This window comes from Lithobates pipiens, unplaced genomic scaffold (genome assembly GCF_037356315.1).
Source record: "Lithobates pipiens isolate NorthernLeopardFrog02 unplaced genomic scaffold, aLitPip1_a1.2 Scaffold_19, whole genome shotgun sequence".
NCBI classification, from domain to species: domain Eukaryota; kingdom Metazoa; phylum Chordata; class Amphibia; order Anura; family Ranidae; genus Lithobates; species Lithobates pipiens.
In genome coordinates, this window is record NW_027507764.1 from 57,649,204 (window position 1) to 57,671,684 (window position 22,481).

At 45.7% G+C, this 22,481-nt stretch overlaps 1 protein-coding gene across 2 annotated transcripts in view; it reads left to right on the forward strand.

Annotated features, from left to right (window-relative positions):
• The window catches only part of LOC143995989 (carboxypeptidase inhibitor SmCI-like), a 112,667-nt gene extending 92,729 nt beyond the window's left edge, over nucleotides 1-19,938 (forward strand). For both annotated transcript variants that reach the window (XM_077490779.1, XM_077490778.1), the window contains exon 7: nucleotides 19,730-19,938. In XM_077490779.1, coding sequence (XP_077346905.1) covers nucleotides 19,730-19,743 — 14 coding nt within the window. In that variant the 3' untranslated portion in view covers nucleotides 19,744-19,938. The remainder of the gene's footprint in view (nucleotides 1-19,729) is intronic.
• The last annotated feature ends 2,543 nt before the right edge of the window (nucleotides 19,939-22,481 follow it).

Here is a 22,481-nt window from a genome sequence, read left to right on the forward strand (position 1 = left end):
TCAATGCAAAAAAAAGTTTTAAAAACGTCCGTTTTGGCGGGAGCACTGATTTTAATGACGATTAAAGTGAAAAAAAAAAATGAAATATTCCTTTAAATATGGTGCCTGGGGGGTGTCTGTAGTATGCCTGTGAAGTGCCACGTGTTTCCCGTGTTTAGAACAGTCCCTGCACAAAATGACATTAAACGTAAATAACACCATTTAAAACTGCTTGCGGTTTTAATCTTATATCTGGTTCCTGCAATATGGTTGAAAATCATTCAGAAAAATGGCATGGGTAGCCCTCCCTGCCCATTACCAGCCTATTTGGGTCTTGTACGCATATTAAGGGGAACCCCGTACCCATATTAAAAAAAGGAAATGCGTGTGGCCCCCAGGCCCTATATACTCAGAACAGCAGTATACAGGCGGTGCAAACAAGACAGGGACTGTGTAGGTTTGTTGTGTTAAGTTGAATCTGTTTGTAATTTTCAACTGGTACATTTTTAAAATGTAGCTCCAGTCAAAAAAACTATTTTTAAGCTTTTTGGAAAACATAGGGAAGGGTTATCACCCCTGTATAATTTGTTTTGTCGTACATCTTTTTTCATCTCACTTGCTGTTGTCTCCTTCCGTTTGCAAGTAGGAGATGTTTGTAAATTGAATGTTTGAAAGTAGGGGCCTGCCCTATATGCTCTGCAGAAATGGCGGAACAAGGTGTTGGTTTTGCCACAACATTGTAAGCCCTCAAAGTGACTCTTGGTGGGCGCTGGAGCGCCCTGCTGTGAACGATTATATCAAGAATTGTAATTACATGCCATTGTTGAACAGTGGTAGAAAAATTGACCTTTGGTGGTTGTGGTGCTGGTGCCACAACACTATAAGTCCTCACCGTTACTCTGGGTGGGCACAGGAAGGGGCCCTCCTGTGAAATATTATATCAAGAATTGTAATTACATGTCCCTGTTAAACAGGGGCAGAAAAATTGGGCCTTAGGCACTGGTGCCATCACACTGCAACCTCTGCCATATACTCTAGTTTTATTGCAGGGATTAGCCCTGCTGCAAAGCATTGCATCAAAAATTGTAATTAAACGCCCCTGTTAAACAGGGGCAGAAAAATTGGGCCTTAGGCACTGGTGCTGGTGCCACCACACTGCAACCTCTGCCATATACTCTAGTTTTATTGCAGGAATTAGCCCTGGTGCAAAGCATTGCATCAAAAATTGTAATTAAACGCCCCTGTTAAACAGGGGCAGAAAAATTAGGCTGCTGGCATCACCCAGAACCAAAAATGTTCTTCCAACATATCAGCGGAGGAGGAAGAGGATAGACAATCAACATAACAGGACAGTCACTCAGCATCAGCATAGGCAGTCTTGAAGGGATGTGGTGATTCAAAAAAAATTATTCGGTTACATCAGCTTCAGGTGCTTGGTAGCTGTGGGTGATCCAAGACTGATTCATCTTGATGAAGGTCAGTCGATCAACTGATTCGGTGGACAGGCGCACTCTGTGATCGGTAACAAAGCCACCAGCAGCACTGAAGGTGCATTCCGAAAGAACGCTGGATGCAGGACAGGCCAGTAGCTCAATTGCATACTGTGCAAGCTCTGGCCAGTGATCCATCCTCAAGACCCAGTAAGCCAGAGGATTTTCAGTGGGAAAGGTGTCCAAGTCTGACCTTGCCCCTAGGTATTCCTGCACCATGTAAATTAGACGCTGGCGATGGGTGCTGGAACCAATCATACCTTGGGGCTGCGGACTAAAAAACTGTCTGAAAGCATCAGTCAGACGGCCACTTTCTCCACCGCTCCTTCTGACTGATGCCTCAGCAACACGTTGTCCAGGACCAGGAGTTTGTGACCTCCCAGTCTCTGGGAACGCGTTGCACAGAGCTTTCTGCAAGGCCTCCCGGAGATGTCTCATCCTCTGCTCCCTCTGCGATTGCAAGATAAGGTCGGCAACCTTACCCTTGTACCGTGGATCAAGGAGAGTGGCCAGCCAGTAATGGTCCCTCTCCTTGATCCGAAGAATACGAGGATCCTTCCGCAGGCTTTGCAGGATCAGGGAGGCCATGCAGCGTAGGTTAGCTGAGGCATTCGGTCCGGAGTCCTCTGGGTCACTAAGGACAACATGATCCGCAGCTACCTCCTCCCAGCCACGTACAAGTCCACGTGTTTCTTGGGACTGTAAATCATCCCTATAAGACTGCTGATGCTGATGCTGAGTGCCAGCCTCCACCTCCATGCTGACACAATCATCCTCCTCCTCCTCTTCCTCCTCCTCACCCTCTTCCTGTGTGATGGGTGGCACAGCAGGAACACTGTCTGGATAAAGGGGGCCTTGAGAGGCAAGGAAGTCCTCCTCTTCCTGCCTCTGTTCTGCCTCAAGTGCCCTGTCCATTATTCCACGCAGCGTATGCTCCAAGAGGTGGACAAGAGGTACAGTGTCACTGATGCATGCACTGTCACTGCTCACCATCCTTGTGGCCTCCTCAAACGGTGACAGGACAGTGCATGCATCCCTGATCATGCCCCACTGGCGTGGTGAGAAAAAACCAAGCTCCCCTGACCCTGTCCTGGTGCCGTAGTCACACAGGTACTCATTGATGGCCCTCTGCTGCGTGTGCAGCCGCTGCAGCATGGCCAATGTTGAGTTCCATCTGGTGGGCATGTCACATATAAGGCGGTTCTTGGGCAGGTTCAACTCCTTTTTGGAGCTCAGCCAGCCGAGCACAGGCATTAAATGATCGGCGGAAATGCGCACAGACTCTCCTGGCCTGCTTCAGGACATCCTGTAAGCCGGGGTACCTGCCCAAGAACCGCTGCACCACCAGGTTAAGGACGTGAGCTACACAGGGCACATGGGTCAGTTGTCCCTGTCGGAGGGCGGAGAGGAGGTTGGTGCCATTGTCGCAAACCACCATTCCTGGCTTAAGCTGGCGTGGCGTCAACCACCTCTCGGCCTGCCCCTGCAGAGCTGACAAAACATCCGCCCCAGTGTGGCTCCTGTCCCCCAAACAAACCAGCGCAAGCACGGCATGGCATCGTTTTGCCTGCGTACTTGCGTAGCCCCTGCAATGCCTACGGAGCACCACTGGTTCTGAGGACAGAGCACTGGAAGAGGCCATGGAGGAAGAAGAAGAGGAGGGGGTGGAGGAGAGAGGTGTGTCACAACCAATAGTAGCATTTTGGAGGCGTGGTGGCGGAACAACCTCCAACACTACTGCACCTTGTCCTGCATCCTTCCCAGCAGCCAGAAGAGTGACCCAATGGGCCGTGAAAGACAGGTAACGTCCCTGTCCATGCCTGCTGGACCATGAGTCAGCGGTAATATGCACCTTACCGCTGACCGCCCTGTCCAGCGAGGCAAGGACATTGCCTTCCACATGCCGGTAGAGAGCCGGAATCGCCTTCCGTGAGAAAAAGTGGCGTTTGGGGACCTGCCACTGAGGAACCACACATTGTACAAACTCACGGAAGGGGGCCGAGTCCACCAACTGAAAAGGCAGCAGTTGAAGTGCTAGCAATTTAGCCAAGCTAGCATTCAACCGCTGGGCATGTGGATGGCTGGGAGTAAACTTCTTCCGCCGGTCCAGCAGCTGGGGCAGGGACATTTGCCTGCTATAATCGGATGTGGATGTACCACTAGCAGAGTTCCCGGAAGCACTTGGCTGTGACACACCTAATTCTACACCTTCATTCCTCTCAGAGCAGGTTTCAGAGAGGACTGAAGGTCTAGTGGGGTTGGAGATGCCAGCTGATGAGGAGCAAGGAGAGGTTCGCTTTGTTCTTTGGTGTGGGTCTTTCAGGTACGCTTGCCAACGAGCTGCATGGCAGGTCAACATATGTCTGGTCAAGCATGTGGTGCCCAAGCGGCTGATGTTTTGGCCACGTGAGATACTCTTGAGACATATGTTGCAAATAGCAGCGGTGCGATCTGATGCACTCGTCTCAAAAAAGGCCCACACCAAAGAACTTTTAGAATAACGCGCAGAGGAAGCGCTCTGCGCAGGCGGAGCTCTGCGGTGTGATTCCGTCGGTGTGCTGCCCCTAAGCTGGCCCCCGGAGGGCATCCTGCCTCGTTGGACATGTGCCTCCTCCTCCTCCTCCTCCTCCCTCCTTCCAGGCACCCACGTGGAGTCAGTGCCCTCATCATCCCCTCCCTCTTCATCGCTGTAGCAAACCTGGCAGTATGCTGCAGCTTGTGGAACATGACTGCCAGATTGCTGTGCTTCTTGAGCATCCTCTCTCTCTGCACTCACACTACTGCCTTCCTCTAGCTGAGTGTCATCATCAGAGCCCACCAAACACTGGGCATCCTCCTGGAGCATGTACCCAACACTGTGCTCAAAGAGTTCAGGAGACTCCTCAGGAGGACGTGGTGGGTCTAGGGAAGGAGTCACTGATGATGACATTGAGAGGAGGGACGACGATGTGTTGGCAGCTGCTTTGCTACTACCCTGAGACTGGGTGAGAGAGGATGAGGAGGATGAAGAGGGCTTGGTCATCCACTCTACCAAGTCGTTGGCATGTTGCGGTTCAACATGTCCAGCTGCAGAAAAGAAGGACAAGCATGTCCCATGGCCACGTGCTGATGACAATGCACCGCGTCCACGACCAGCACTGTTGTCTCTAGACACAGAGCCTGCTTGCCCTCTTTTATCGGCTCTCGCCTGTCTGCCTCTCCTTGCTGGCCTTCCAGACATGGTAATGGCCTGAAGGGAGTTGGGTAAAACAGTAGTTGGGTAGTTTATATTGTGCTGGAGGCACACAACACCCACTAACTCCTGCAGATGCCTTTTTTATAGAAGAGCAGAGTTAAAGGGGTATATACAGGTGTATACTGTACTGTGCTGTGCTGGAAGCACACACAACTTCCAATAACTCCTGCAGATGACAATGGGGCCCAAATAGAGAACAGCTATGTAGGTGGATTATAGCGGTATGTACTGTGTACAGAACACGCAGACAGCACGCACTATCTCCTGAGTGACACTACTGACTGCAAGCGCTATTGTTAAAGATGGACCACTAGCTATATAGGTGAGGTGAATATCACGGTGTATACTGCGGTCAGGGCACGCAGACAATAACCAGAAAACAGCAGAGTTAAAGGGGTATATACAGATGTATACTGTGCTGTGCTGGAAGCACACACAACTTCCAATAACTCCCGCAGATGACAATCGGGCCCAAATAGAGAACAGCTATGTAGGTGTATATAGCGGTATGTACTGGGTACAGAGCACGCAGACAGCATGCACTAACACTACTGACTGCAAGCTCTATTATTAAAGCTAGATCACTAGCTATATAGGTGAGGTGAATATAGTGGTGTATACTGCGGTCAGGGCACAGACAGTAACCACTACACAAGAGCAAGATAGTAAATCAGCCAAAAACGATTGGTGTGTAACTGTGTTGAAGGTACACAGAACACCCACTGCTTCAGATGCTAACAAACACTACACGAGGCCGCCTGAAAGGCGGCTTTATATAGTGTGGGGCGTCCACTACACAGCCTGAGCTATGATTGGCCACAGGCAGGATGCCTGTGGCCAATCATTGCTCTCCTCGCTGCTGGCGCTGCGATTGGCCAAGCATGTGGGGTCACAGTGCATGCTTGGCCAATCGTGAGACAGCAATGCATTGCGCCATCGCAGTGCATTGTGGGCCACACGAATTTTGCCGCGAACGGCCCAAACGTTCGGAATTCGGCGAACGCACGAACGACCGATGTTCGAGTCGAACTTGCGTTCGACTCGAACACGAAGCTCATCCCTAATCATCGTCAATGTGCAAAATGCCAATGTATGAAGCAATTAATCATAATGGAAGATGCAATATATACCACTGCTTTTGATGTATTTTACTGTGTAATATTTAATAAATGTAACATTATCAGACCTATACAGCTCACTTTTTGCTTCCAAATCTGCATGCTTCATGCAAAGTCCCAACTTCTTCTCTTGCTTCGTTTTGACAGGGATGGAGGCAATTGTGACGTAACTGTCCTATGCCTCATACAAAGTCCCAACCCTTTTTTCCTTTTATAGAAAATTAAAATTTATTTTTTCTTACACAAAGTTGTAAATTTTTCTAACACCTAGCATGTGCATAGCAAAAATTAAACCCAAAAATACATTCTGTTACTTGTCCTGAGTATGATGATGCCACATGTGGGAGAATTTTCCACAGCCTATACACATACAGAGAGAGGCCCAACTTGCAGGGAGCACCGTCAGGCGTTCTAGGAGCATAAATTACACATCTCATTTACTGATGACCTATCACACTTTTGAAGGTCCTAGAACACCAGGACAGTGGAATTACCCACAAAATGGCCCATTTTGGAAAGAAAACACCCCAACATATATTCTATGAGGCATAATGAGTCTTTTGAACATGTCATTTTTTTTCCAAAAGTTTTTGGAAAACGTGGAAAAAAAATGAAAACTTATTTTTTTAACACAAAGGTGGCATTTTATAGGATTTTTCCAACACCTAGCATGTACATAGCCAAAATTACCCCCCCCCCCCCCCCCAAAAAATACATTCTGTTACTCCTCCTGAGTATGGCAATAACACAAGTGTGAGATTTTTACACCGCTTGGCCACATACAGAGTCCCAACATGTAGGGAGCACCTTCTTCTAGGAGCATAAATTACACATGTAATTTCCTGACTACCTATGACACTTTTGAAGGTCCTGGAGCACTAGGACAGCATAAATACCCACAAAATGACCCCATTTTTAAAAGCAAGCACCCCAACATATATTCAATGAGGCATGGGCTGGAAATAGGTATTCAGGTACCCTGATGGACTGCAGATTGGTACTTGGGAACTCTGACAGGCTGCAAATAGGTACTTGGGTACTCTGATGGACTGGTGACAGGTACACGGGTACTCTGATGAGCTGGTGATAGGTACTCGGGTACTCTGGGATGGTGACAGGTACTTGGGTACTCTGATGGGCTGATGATAGGTACTCTGATGGGCTGGTGACAGGTACTCGGGTACTCAGATGGGCTGGTGACAGGTACTCAGATGCTGGTGACAGGTACTCTGATGGACTGGTGACAGTTACTCTAAAGGGGCTGGTGACAGGTACTCTGATGGGCTGGTGACAGGTACTCTGATGGGCTGGTGACAGGTTCTCTAGGGCTGGTGACATATACTCGGGTACTCTGGTACTCAGATGGGCTGGTGACAGGTACTCAGATGGGCTGGTGACAGGTACTCTGGTTCTGGTGACAGGTACTCTGGTTCTGGTGACATGTACTCGGGTACTCTGATGGGCTGATAATAGGTACTCGGGTACTCTTGATGGGCTGGTGACAGGTACTCAGGTACTCTGATGGGCTGGTGACAGGTACTCAGATGCTGGTGATAGGTACTCTGGGGCTGGTGACAGGTACTCGGCTACTCTGATGGGCTGATAATAGGTACTCGGGTACTCTGATGGGCTGGTGACAGGTTCTCGGGTACTCTGATGGGCTGGTGACAGGTACTTGGGTACTCTAATGGGCTGGTGATAGGTACTTGGGTACTCTGATGGGCTGGTGACAGGTACTTGGGTACTCTGATGGGCTGGTGACCGTTACTCTGATATTGCTTACAGGTACTCTGGTGCTGGTGACGGGTACTCTGATGGGCTTGTGATAGGTCATCTGATGGGCTGGTGACAGTTTGTTTTTATTTGGGGGGTATTCGGGCACATCACTGTACACTGTACATATTTCCAGATCTCCTCCACTCACACTGAGGAGGAGAACCCAGAAGCAGCACTACAGACATTTGTGACCAGCTGTGATTGGACACAGCCAGTCATGTGGTGAGTTTTAATTTTTAAGTTTTTTTTTTTTTTTTTGTTAATTTTTGGGGAAAACAAAGAAAATTAAATACATTTGCTTTTTTCCCACTTTTTTTAACATACTGTCACAAGAGCAGCACAGTCTCAGTATATCACCAATGTGGTGGTGATCAGGCATACTGACTGTTGACAGTATGAAAATAAATATATTATTTTTGCTGCATACTGTGACCAGAGCATGCACTGAAAAAAAATTACCATAATGACATTGAGGTTTATTTACTAAAGGCCTGTGCACTGCAAGTTTACTTGGAAGTGCATTTGCTGTAGATCTTAGGGAAAAATCTGAAATGAGGGGAAGCTCTGCTGATTTCTATCATCCAATCATGTGCAAGCAAAAATGCTGTTTCTTTTTTTTTTCTTGCTTGTCCCACTTAGGTCTACAGCGACTGCACTTCCAAGTGCACTTGCATTGCACTTTTAGTACACAGTGGATTTGCCTTTAGTAAATAACCCCCATTGTACTACACTACAGGGGTTTTTAAACTAGGCGACAGGAGGGAGGGTCCAGAGGTAGAAATAGTCGGTGTCGAACATATTTCAGAGGGTAGTATTTGAGGCATTAGTGGTAGGTTGACTAAAGCACATAAACCCAAGGTAAGTGTAGTAACAAGTCCTAGTTGCAATCTCAGAACACCCAATAAGAGGATAGTATGCGACCCGTCTAAACTACGTGGCATGTTCACCAATGCCAGGAGCCTGGCGGACAAGATGGGTGAACTAGAGATACTGTTGTATGAGGAGAATTAGTATTTTGTAGGAATTTCAGAGACCTGGTTCAACAGCTCTCATAATTGGCTGACAACCATTCAAGAGTATAACCTTTATAGCAGGGATAGAGAATGGTAAAAAAGGGGGTGGGGTATGCCTATATATCAAGAATAATATGCAAGTGAACGTGAGAGATGACATCACTAAGCCCCTGTACACACGGTCGGAGATTCTGCCAACCAAATCCGTCGTATTTTGTCCGTCAGATTTAGTCTGACGGATTGTGTCCGAAACTGTTGCATACACACGGTCGGACTAAGTTGTCGAAAAATCTGATCTTTCAGAACATGATGACATAATTTCGTTACGATGGGACTAGAGTCAGGCTAGTAGCCAATAGCTTTGATGTAGGAATTTGATCTGAGCATGCGTGGCACTTGGTCCGATCAAAATTCTCTACACATGATCGGATTATGTCCGACCAGCCCAGTTGGTCGGGAAATATTTCCAACATGTTGGAAAATTGGGTCCGACGGAGATTCGTACGGAATCAGTCCGATGCATACCACACACAGTCGGATTATCTGATGACGCGGTCCGATAAGACGCATTCCGACGGATTCTCCGACCGTGTGTATGCGCCATTTGGGAGCTATGGAGGAGGTGGAATCCTTATGGGTAGAGCTCCAAAGGGATGAAGCAAAGGGGAAAATAATACTGGGAGTATGCTAAACACCTGCTAACCTGGGGAGGAGGAGGGGGAGATGGATATCCTATCACAAATTGGATTAGCAGCAAGGATGTGAAGTGTTATCATAGTGGGGGATTTTAGTTATACAGACATAGACTGAGCGAAGGGAACTGCACATTCAACTAAGATTTGCCAGTTCCTAAGTGTCTTGCAGGACAATTTCATGGGTCAATTGGTAGACACACCAACTAGAAATAAAGCCAGTTACTAGATCTACTGATTACCAACAATAAAGACCTGATCACGGATGTGGAAATATGCGGCAATTTAGGAAACCGCGATCACAGGTCAATTGGCTTCAGTATAAATCACACAAATAGGAAACATAAGGGAAATACAAAGACACTGAATTTCAAAAGAGCCAACTTCCCTAAACTATGAACTTTGCTAGAAGATATAAATTGGGATAAAATCTTAGAAACAAATAACATGGAGGAGAGGTGGGTTCTCTTTAAGCGCATATTAAATAAGGACATTTAACCAGTGCATCCCATTGGGTAATACATTTAAAAGAGCGAACAAAAGTCCAGGATGGCTTAACACCAATTTAAAAAGGTATACATATAAAAGCAAAAGAGAAGGCCTTTAAAAATACAAGGTTGAGGGATCATCATCAGCATTCAGACTTTATAAAGAATGCAACAAGAAATGTAAGGGTGTCATTAGGGCAGCTAAGATATAGAACACAAAAAAGACACATAGTAGAGGTGAGCAAAAAAAATCCCAAGAAATTCTTTAAGTATGTAAACAGTAAAAAAGGGAGGACAGACGATATTGGCCCCATAAAGAATGAGGAAGAGCATATGGTTACAAAGGATGGGGAGATAGGGAAGGTTTTAAATGTATTCTTTTCCTCAGTCTTCACAAGGGAATCAGGGGGCTTCAGTAACCAAAACTGCAGTGTTTATCCTTATGACACATCACAGGAAGCACAAGGACAAAATTATTATTAGACTTGGGAAACTTTAACATTAATAAATCACCGGGACCAGATGACTTGCACCCGAGGGTACTTGGGGAACTCAGTCAAGTAATTGCCAGACCATTGTTCCTAATTTTTACTGACAGTCTACTGACTGGAATGGTACCAGCTGATTGGAGAAAAACTATGTAGCACCAATATTTAAAAAGGGCCCAAAATATATCCCTGGGAATTACAGACCAGTTAACCTAAAATCAGTAGTATACAAGCTCTTGGAGGGGATGATAAGGGACTATATACAAGATTTTAGTAATGAGAACAGCATCATTAACAGTAATCAGCATGGATTCATGAAGAATCATTCTTGCCAAACCAATCTATAAACCTTCTATGAGTAGGTGAGTTGCCATCTAGATAAAGGAAGGCCCGTAGACGTGGTGTATCTGGATTTTGCAAAAGCATTTGACACAGTTCCCCATAAATGTTTACTGTACAAAGTAAGGTACTTTGCCATGGACCATAAGGGTGAGTACATGGACTGAAAACTGGTTACAAGGGCGAGTTCAGAGGGTGGTGAAAAATGGGGAGTACTCAGAATGGTCGGGGTGGGTAGTGGGGTTCCCCAGGGTTCTGTGCTGGGAACAATCCTATTTAATTTGTTCATAAACGGCTTGGAGGATGGAGTAAACAGTTCAATCTCTGCATTTGCAGACGATACTAAGCTAAGCAGGGCAATAACTTCTCTGCAGGATGTAGAAACCTTGCAAAAAGATCTTAACAAATTAATAGGGTGGGCAACTACATGGCAAATGAGGTTAAATGTAGAAAAATTTAAAATAATGCATTTGGGTGGCAAAAATATGAATGCAATCTATACACTGGGGGGAGAACTCTGGGGAATCTAGGATGGAAAAGGACCCGGGGGTCCTAGTAGATGATAAAGGGGAAAAAAGGAATAGACCTGGCGCTATACCGTTTACTACTAGAAACCTATAGATGAGAACTCTGTTACATATAATTCTCAGCGTGCTGGCAATTAAATGAAAAAGGTGGGATAAAAACCATAAAGTGAAAAATACTTATCCATACACCATAAATAGCTATAACAGTATGCTGCTATTGATAAAGTGCAAGTGCCAGTGAATCTAGTCCCGCTCGGCTTCCTCGCCGTCTATGCTAGAGGTGTACGTTGCCTGGCCACGCCCTACACGTTTCGTCATTCAGACATCATCTGGACTTTTAAAGCTGTATTAACAACCGCTATTGAAAATTCTGCTTTTGTAAGTAGTTTTAATCTATTTCTGAATAAATACGAGTTTTTAAACGTTATCACACTATGGATGTACCTCTCTTTTATCATACATAACGTGGCACACCACACTCACGGAAAAACGAGGGATCCCCAGCATTACATCTGAAGCAAGCCAGAGAGCGACACAATAGCTGATATTGTGAAGGCTGATCCACCCCGGATAGGGTCTTTTTTCCGGTGAGAGCATACTATAGAAGTGACCACTGAACATGGGGAACAATATTGGAAATCATCACCCCCCCCTCCCTCACTTACGGAAGATTCCGTCACTTATTAGAGACTATTCACATTTTTTAAACGCATATGGTTCACTTTTAATTTTGTATATTTTTTTAATATTTTTAAATTTTTATTGTACACGTCCCCACCTTTATTTACTTGCATTGTGCTATTTATTACGATATCAACTTTGATTATATTCTGCACAAAGTTTTTGTAAACACTCAATAGACTAACCACAGTCACCATATTCACTGGCAGTTCAAAGATATCACATCTTGCCTTATTCTATTTATATTTATTTTTATATTTTTTTATTTTTTATTTAATTCCCTTCCTATTTATATTTATGGCTTACCGTATATACTCGAGTATAGGTCGATCCGAATATAAGCCGAGGCCCCTAATTTACCACAAAAAAACTGGGAAAACTTATTGACTCGTGTATAAGCCGAGGGTGAGACATCCCTGTGTCCCGTCCATCCCTGTGTCCATCGCTGTGTCCATCGCTGTGTCCCGTCCATCCCTGTGTCCCGTCCATCCCTGTGTCCATCGCTGTGTCCCGTCCATCCCTGTGTCCATCCCTGTGTCCCGTCCATCCCTGTGTCCATCGCTGTGTCCCGTCCATCGCTGTGTCCCGTCCATCGCTGTGTCCCGTCCATCCCTGCCTACCTGTGCCAATCTGCAGCCTCTGTGTGCCATGCCGCACCTCTCCTCCTCGTCTGACAGACGGCGGCCATTCCACTGTTCAAAAGCCGCGCCTCCCTGTCTGTGATAGGCGAAACACTCAATTTCCCAGCAGTCAGTGTTCTGCCTATCACGGACATCCTCTCATCCTCGTCCGTAGTATGAGAATGAGCGGATGTCCGTGATAGGCGGAACACTGACTCCTGGGAAATTGAGTGTTCCGCCTATCACAGACAGGGAGGCGCGGCTTTTGAATAGTGGAATGGCCGCCGTCTGTCTACCTGATCTCCGTGACTCGAGTATAAGCCGAGGGGGGCACTTTCAGCCTAAAAAAAGGGGCTGAAAATCTCGGCTTATACTCGAGTATATACGGTATTTATTATAGCATACAGATATTGGCACATGTAGATTCACTGGCACTTGCACTTTATCAATAGCAGCATACTGTTATAGCTATTTATGGTGTATGGATAAGTATTTTTCACTTTATGGTTTTTATCCCACCATTTTCATTTAATTGCCAGCACGCTGAGAATTATATGTAACAGAGTTCTCATCTATAGGTTTCTAGTAGTAAACGGTATAGCGCCAGGTCTATTCCTTTTTTCCCCTTTAGCATCTTTCCACCCAATTGGGTGGAAATAAATAGAGGCTGCTCTTACCTAATTTTTTATATATTATATATTTGTTAATTTTTTATATATTATATATTTGTTAATTTTTTATATATTTGTTACTTTTTAAGCTGAGTGCTCCATAGCGCAACCTACCTCCCTCCTAACCTCGTAGATGATAGTCTCAGCAATGGCATGCAATGCCAAGCTGCTGCTAACAAAGCAAACAGAATATTGGCATTCATAAAAAAGGGGATTAACTCCAGGGATAAAACGATAATTCTCCCACTCTACAAGAATCTGGTCCGGCCGCACCTAGAGTATGCTGTCCAGTTCTGGGCACCAGTCCTCAGGAAGGATGTACTGGAAATGGAGCGAGTACAAAGAAGGGCAACCAAGATAATAAAGTGTCTGGAGGATATTAGTTAGCAGGAAAGGTTGCGAGCACTGAACTTATTCTCTCTGGAGAAGAGACGCTTGAAAGGGGATATGATTTCAAATTACAAATGCCATACTGGTAACCCCACAATAGCGATAAAACTTTTTTGCAGAAGGGCGTTTAAGAAGACACGTGGCCACTCATTAAAATTTAAGGAAAAGTGGTTTAACCTTAAACTACGTAGAGGGTTCTTCTAAGAGTGGCAAGGATATGGAATTCCCTTCCACAAGCGGTGGTTTCAGCAGGGAGCATCTATAGTTTCAAAAAAAGATTAGATAAACACCTGAACGACCACAACACACAATGTAATACTGACATATAACCACACACATAGGTTGGACTTGATGGAATTGTCTTTTTTCAACCTCACCTACTATGTAACTATGTAACTTATCAGGATTTGTTTTTTAACACTTTGATTGCTTAACACAGGGATGATCACTGTTGTAAGCAATCATTTTTATTAATAGCATCCATTCATAGCCATTATGCACTACAGGGATAGTTATGATTGGCCATGGCTATCACATGGTACAGTGCACTGTGGTTGGTCCTGTCTGTGACCGATCACAGATTTCACAATAGTACACAATGAATGGCTATGAATGAACATCATTCATTGTGTATACTATGATTGGTCACAGCAATAACATAATACCGGGGCCAGCCAGGTACACTGATCTGTCATCCATGTGGTGGACACAGTGGGTGACAGATTGAGCTGCAGTGTGGTTGCTAGAGCGCAAAGGAGTGCGACTGGAAGGATGTCATATGAAGTCATCATGGAACCAGGGAGCTCCTGACCCTGCCATGATATTACTATAGATTAAGCAAATAAAAATGTAACGGCCAATTTATATATATATATATATATATATATATATATAATATATTTTTTTTTGTTATGTTATGTTAATGGGAACATATAACTGATATATAATAGGGGTTATCCGAATTTAGTTGCAAAAGTGTGTAAATTAAACCTGAAAACAGTGAACCTGTACTTTGCCCATGCAGAGAAAAACATTTTGGTCACTTGCAATCTGCTTCAGTTTAGGGTGAAGAAAACCAGAGTTAGCTTAGATTAATTACATTAACCCTTAATTACTTTTTAAAATTGTGTTTTTTTACTCTATAACATGCCAGCAGTGGGCTTGATTATTAACCACTTTCAGACCGGACCATTTTGCTGGTAAATGACCAGAGGTCTTTTTACACTTTGGCACTGCGCTGCTTTAACTGGTAATTGCGCGGTCATGCAATGTTGTACCCAAACAAAATTTGCGTCCTTTTCTTCCCACAAATAGAGCTTTCTTTTGATGGTATTTGATTGCCTCTGCGATTTTTATTTTTTGCGATATAAACGTAAAAAGACCGCAAATTTTGAAAAAAAATGATATTTTCTACTTTTTGTTATTAGAAAAATCCAATAAACTCAATTTTAGTCATACATTTAGGCCAAAATGTATTCAGCCACATGTCTTTGGTAAAAAAAAAGTCAATAATTGTATATTTATTGGTTTGCGCAAAAGTTGTCACATCTACAAACTAAGGTACGTTTTCTGCAATTTACGCAGCTTTTAGTTTACGACTGCCTATCTCATTTCTTGAGGTGCTAAAATGGCAGGGCAGTACAAAACCCCCCCAAATGACCCCATTTTGGAAAGTAGACCCCCTAAGGAAATTGATAAGAGGCATGTTGAGCCCATTGAATATTTAATTTTTTTGCCTCAAGCGATTGAATAATGACAAAAAAAAAATTTTTTTTTTTTTTTTACACAAAGTTGTCACTAAATGATATATTGCTCACACATGCTATGGGCGTATGTGAAATAACACCCCAAAATAAATTCTGCTGCTTCTCCTGAGTACGGGGATACCACATATGTGGGACTTTTTGGGAGCCTAGCCGCGTACGGGGCCCCGAAAACCAAGCACCGCCTTCAGGCTTTCTAAGGGCGTACATTTTTGAGTTCACTTCTCACTACCTATTACAGTTTTGAAGGCCATAAAATGCCAAGATGGCACAAAACCCCCACAAATGACCCCATTTTAGAAAGTAGACACCCCAAGCTATTTGCTGAGAGGCATGTTGAGTTCATGGAATATTTTATATTTTGCCACAAGTTGCGGGAAAATTACAAACTTTTTTTTTTTTTTTTTTTTTCACAAAGTTGTCACTAAATGATATATTGCTCACACATGCCATGGGCATATGTGAAATGACACCCCAAAATAAATTCTGCTGCTTCTCCTGAGTACGGGGATACCACATATGTGGGACTTTTTGGGAGCCTAGCCGCGTACGGGGCCCCGAAAACCAAGCACCGCCTTCAGGCTTTCTAAGGGCGTAAATTTTTGAGTTCACTTCTCACTACCTATTACAGTTTTGAAGGCCATAAAATGCCAAGATGGCACAAAACCCCCACAAATGACCCCATTTTATAAAGTAGACACCCCAAGCTATTTGCTGAGAGGCATGTTGAGTCCATGGAATATTTTATATTTTGCCACAAGTTGCGGGAAAATTACAAACTTTTTTTTTTTTTTTTTTTTTTTCACAAAGTTGTCACTAAATGATATATTGCTCACGCATGCCATGGGCATATGTGAAATGACACCCCAAAATAAATTCTGCTGCTTCTCCTGAGTACGGGGATACCACATATGTGTGACTTTTTGGGAGCCTAGCCGCGTACGGGGCCCCGAAAACCAAGCACCGCCTTCAGGCTTTCTAAGGGCGTTACAGTTTTGAAGGCCATAAAATGCCAAGATGGCACAAACCCCCCCCAAATGACCCCATTTTGGAAAGTAGACACCCCTAAATTTAGGGGTACACTAGTGAGACTAGGTAATAAATGGCGGGTGCCCTGAAACTATAAAAAAATAACTAACCAACCAGCGTCACCTGTAACAGTTATATGGTGATCACTGGTGAAAGGGTTAACTAGGGGGCAATCAGGGGGCTTTATGCGGTAGTATATGGGGGTCCCTGGCGCTATAAAAAGCTGCGGCGAACCTAAATACCTACCTGCCTAACTAGCGTCACCTGTGACACTAATACAGCGATCAGAAAAACGATCGCTTATTAGGCTGGGTTCACACTGGAGCGATGCGGGAACGCCACGAATGCGCGGCGGGTTCCCGCATCGCATGCCTCCCGGCGGCAGTTCACACTGCCCTATGCGAACTGCTGGGAGTGTCAGTGAAATGTTAATGACACCCCCAGATCAGTTCGCATATCGCAGTGCGATCTGCAAACTCGGATCGCATGGTGTGAACACCCATGCGATCCGATTCTGCTGCGGGCCAAAAAAAGGGTCCCGTGCGAATTTGCGGCGGGTGCGGCGGGTGTGGCGGGTGCGGCGGGTGCGGCGAATGGCTGAACTCGAATCGCACAGAGATCGGATGTGATTTGCACTGCAGTGCGGTGCGAATCACATCCGTTCTCATAAACCGCTGCAATGTGAACCCAGCCTTAGTGACACTGGCGACGGGGGGTGATCACGGGGTTAAACCTTTATTGGGGGGGTTAGGGGGGTACCTTAGAACTAAAGGGGGCTAACCCTAACTGCCCTAACAGTTATTAGTCACAAATGACACCCGCCGGGTGATCAGGGGGTTAAACCTTTATTAGGTAATAAATGGCGGGTGCCCTGAAACTATAAAAAATAACTAACCAACCAGCGTCACCTGTAACAGTTATATGGTGATCACTGGTGAAAGGGTTAACTAGGGGGCAATCAGGGGGCTTTATGCGGTAGTATATGGGGGTCCCTGGCGCTATAAAAAGCTGCGGCGAACCTAAATACCTACCTGCCTAACTAGCGTCACCTGTGACACTAATACGGCGATCAGAAAAATGATCGCTTATTAGGCTGGGTTCACACTGGAGCGATGCGGAAACGCCGCAAATCCGCGGCGGGTTCCCGCATCGCATGCCTCCCGGCGGCAGTTCACACTGCCCTATGCGAACTGCTGGGAGTGTCAGTGAAATGTTACTGACACCCCCAGATCAGTTCGCATATCGCAGTGCGATCTGCAAACTCGGATCGCATGGTGTGAACACCCATGCGATCCGATTCTGCTGCGGGCCAAAAAAAGGGTCCCGTGCGAATTTGCGGTGGGTGCGGCGGGTGTGGCGGGTGCGGCGGGTGCGGCGAATGGCTGAACTCGAATCGCACAGAGATCGGATGTGATTTGCACTGCAGTGCGGTGCGAATCACATTCGTTCTCATAAACCGCTGCAATGTGAACCCAGCCTTAGTGACACTGGCGACGGGGGGTGATCACGGGGTTAAACCTTTATTGGGGGGGTTAGGGGGGTACATTAGAACTAAAGGGGGCTAACTCTAACTGCCCTAACAGTTATTACAGTCACAAATGACACCAATGCAAAAAAAAAAAAAAAAAAAAAAAAATGACATTGGTGTCACTGTGACTGGGGGGCAGGGGTAATTGGGGGGGTGATCGGGGGGTAAAGGGGGGGTGTGAGTGTGCCTGGCATGTTCTACTGTGTGTGTAGAGTGTTGGTGCAACTCACTGATCCGCTCTCCTCCGTGTCGGAACGAAAAATACCGACACGGAGGAGAGAATACATCACTTCCTCTCCTGTGTTTACATTACAGGAGAGGAAGTGATGTCACGGGGGATTCCTATTCGTCGGGAGCGATCGCGAGGGGGTGGCCATGAACGAATGGCCGTCCCCTCGTCCGGGATCGCTCCCGCACGAATACCGACCGCCGCAGGCACCGGGCGGGGGCCCGATCGGGCCCCCGACCCGCGGGAGGCAAGGGACGTACATGTACGCCAATATGCCTGCCCGTGCCATGCTATCGACGTACATCGTCGTGCGGCGGTCGGCAACTGGTTAATTTGCATAACCAACTTACTAACAGACATATCTATATGGATGTCACACCACTTCCTCAAACCCAACTTGTCCAAAACCGAACTTATAATATTTCCTCCCCCACGAGCCTCTTCCCCTGATTTCTCTGTCAAGAGCAATGGCACAACCATCCACCCATCCCCACATGTCAGGGTGCTAGGTGTTCTCCTGGACTCTGAAATCTCCTTTCGGGCCCACATCCAATCACTTTCCAAAGCTTGCCGCCTCAACCTCCACAACATCTCTAAACTACGTCCCTTTCTAACCAATGAAACCACAAAGCTCCTGATTCACTCCTTGGTTATCTCTCTCGCCTTGACTACTGCAATTCCCTCTTCATTGGCTTACCTTTAAATAGGCTATCTCCCCTTCAGTCCATCATGTATGCTGCTGCCAGACTCTTCCACCTTACAAACCACACAGTGTCTGCTACCCCTCTCTGCCAATCCCTCCACTGGCTGCCACTCGCCCAACAAATTAAATTCAAAATAATAACAATAAATTACAAAGCCATCCACAACTCTACCCCCAGCTACATCACTAGCCTAGTCTCAAAATACTAACCTAATCGCCCTCTTCGTTCCTCCCAAGACCTCCTGCTCTCTAGCTCCCTCATCACCTCCTCCCATATCCGCCTCCAGGACTTCTCCTGAGCCTCGCCCATCCTCTGGAATTCGCTATCCCAATTTGTCAGACTGTCTCCAAATTTATCCACTTTTAGGCGATCCCTGAAAACTTTCCTCTTCAGAGAAGCCTATCCTGCCTCCATCTAACAACTGCACCATTTTCTCCATTAGCTCATCCCCCACAGCTATTACATAGTTACATAGCTAGTAAGGTCGAATAAAGACACCAGTCCACCCAGTTCAACCTGAGTGAGTGTCTACAATTGTCTCTATCCCTGTACATTGCACACTCACATCGATCCCTACCCTCAAGGAGCCCACAATCCAAGGTCCCCACTCATATACTAGGGCCAATTTTGGACAGAAGCCAATTAACCTACCTGCATGCCCACACAGGCACAGAGAGAACATGCAAACTCCAGGCAGGATGTGTCGTGGTTGGGATTTGAAGTAGCGACCCTTTTTACTGCTAGGCGAGAGTGCCAACCACTACACCACTGTGCTGCCCCATTACCCTTTTGTATAACTTGACCCCTCCCTCCTAGATTATAAACTCTAACGAGCAGGGCTCTCTGATTCCCCCTATATTGAATTATATTGAATTGTATTGTAATGTCTGCCCTAATGTTGTCGGCGCTATATAAATCCTGTATAATAATAATAATAATTTATAAATTCCTGTTTTTCTTTTCTGACAGCCAAACGAACCTAATCGATGTGGGATTACTTTTGGATGTTATCTTTGGACGATGAGCATATGTTTTCTTAAGTGGACAATGTTGGACATTGCATTATATTGGAATGTATTACGTTCCTTCCAAAATATTGTAAGAGGTTGTATCTTGTTTGTGCTTTCCTGACCATTTGTCATCCATGGTTCAGTCATTAAATAAACATATTAACTCAGTCTAATTTGTTTGTCAATTATAATTTAAAGCAGGGGTGTGCAACCTTTTGAGCTTCCTGGGCCACATTAGAAGAAAAGGAATTGTCTTGGACCACACATAAAATACACTAACAACAATGCACACTGGATGTTATAAAAATGGCAGTAGTGTTAGCTGTAGAAAGCTGTAGCTGTAGAACGAGTTTTGCAGCATTTTTGTAGTAGTGTTTTTTTAGCATTTATTTTGCGTCTTTTAGCTGTTGTGTTTTTTTTTTTTTTAGCTTTTCTTTTTAGCAAAACTATACTCTTACAAGGGTTTATGGCTCAAAACTGCTGATAAACGCTGAATAGCCAAGTTTTTCATATTTTTTCAGCGATTTTAAGATATTGACAGAGTTAGAGCGTTTTTCCAGCTGAAAAACTCCTTTTAAAACCCATTAAGTTCTTGTATTTTTTTTTTTTCAGGCAGAAATCATCCCTGCCAAAAACGCTGATAACAGCCTATGGGGCTGATTTACAAACGCTTTGCACCATGAGTTGCGGCGAACGCCATTTTCGTATTCACAAAGCATTTGCGCCTGTAACACAGCGCAATTCCCCATTTACTATGAACATGCCGGTGCACGGGAGGCAGTAATCGGTGCGCCGCTATAGACCTGGCGCACGCATTCTTCAACTCAAATTAAAAGACGGTGGAAGTGCCAATAATATTATGGGGGTGATGTGAGAAAGTATAGTTATAACTGTTCAAGTAACAAATATGGGCAAAATAAAATGGAAAAGTAACTTTCTGTGAACAAGCCTGCTGCGCCTACAAATACACTTGGAACTGCGTGAGGTCAAGTTATGCACTGCACATGCGCAAGCGGCATTTGCACACGTTCAAGTGTTTTGGTTCACTGCGCCGGCAAAATCTTAGTAAATGTCAAGTCATGTAGATGCATTTGCATAAGTTGAACAGGCGCACCTCTCAACTTTTTTTTTTAAAGGCTATTTGCACACAGGTCATGTTAACATTAAGAAAAAATAAAAATTAACCTTTCAGGTCTGGCATAGATTTTAAGGGGAACCCCGCACCAAAAAAAAAATTGCGTAGGCCGCAGGAAAAGAGGGGGGAGAGAGCACCCCTCCTCCTGAACCGTACCAGGCCACATGCCCTCAACATATGGAGGGTGCTTTGGGGTCCCCCCCAAAGCACCTTGTCCCCAAGTTGATGACGACAAGGGCCTCATCCCCACAACCCTGGCCGGTGGTTGTGGGGGTCTGCGGGCAGGAGGGGTTATCGGAATCTGGAAGCCCCCTTTAACAAGGGGACCCCCAGATCCCGGCCTCCCCCCGTGTGAAATGGTAACATTTCACCAAAAAAGTGACAAAAGTGTTGAAAATGATGAGACTTCATCTTCTTTCTTCTGGTCTTCTTCCTTCTTCTTTCCTTCATCCTTCGGTTTCTTACTCCATCTTCGTCTTCCTCCATCTTCTTCTTCCTCTGATCCTCTTCTTCTTGCTCTGGTGTTCTCGTCCGGCATCTTCCTCCACAGTGTCTCTTCTTTCTCGCTTCCTTCTCGGGCCGCTCCACACAATGGGAGGCTCCCGCTGTGTGACGCTTCTCTTCTTACACTTCTTATATAACGGAACCGTGCGTCAGAGGGGGTGGTGTCACCGGGTGGCCCCACCCTCCGTTATATAAAAACTGTCAGAAGAAGAGAAGCATCACACAGCGGAAGCCTCCCATTGCGCGGATTGGCCTGGGAAGGAAGAGAGGAAGAAGAGACGCCGTCGAGGAAGAACACCGGAGCATGAAGATGAGGATCGGAGGAAGAAGAAGATGGAGGAAGAAACCGAAGGATGAAGGAAGGAAGAAGACCAGAAGAAAGAAGATGAAAGAAGAAGACTTTAATAAAGGACTTGTCAAAAACGGTCTCTTGTCATTTTTAACACTTTTGCCACTTTTTTGGTGAAATGGTAGGCCCTTACCATTTCACACAGGGAGGAGGCCGGGATCTGGTGGTCCCCTTGTTAAAGGGGGTTTTCCAGATTCCGATAAGCCCCCCGCCCGCAGACCCCCACAACCACTGGCCAGGGTCGTGAGGATGAGGCCCTTGTCCTCATCAACATGGGGACAAGGTGCTTTGTCCCCATGTTGAGGGCATGTGGCCTGGTACGGTTCATGGGGGCGCTCTCTCATCCCCCCTCTTTTCCTGCTCGAATAACGGTCTGGTATGGATTTTGAGGGAGACCCCCCATGCCATTTTTTTGGGCACGGGGTTCCCCTTAAAATCCATGCCAGACCTGAAGGGCCTGGTATGCTCTTGGAGGGGAACCCATGCCGTTTTTTTTTTTATTAAAGTCGCCTGCCCTGGGGGCGACTTAAAGTCATGTTGTAAGTTGCCCTAAGTCACGCTGTGATTCACACTCAAGTCGTGTCCAAGTTCATACGCTCACTTAATAATTTATCTGGATCACAAATTAAGGTATGAACCGGCACAGCGCATTCATCTTAGTAAATCAGTCCCTATGTGTGCATGGACACATAGGATAGCGTGCTGGGGAGTAGACATGTGCAA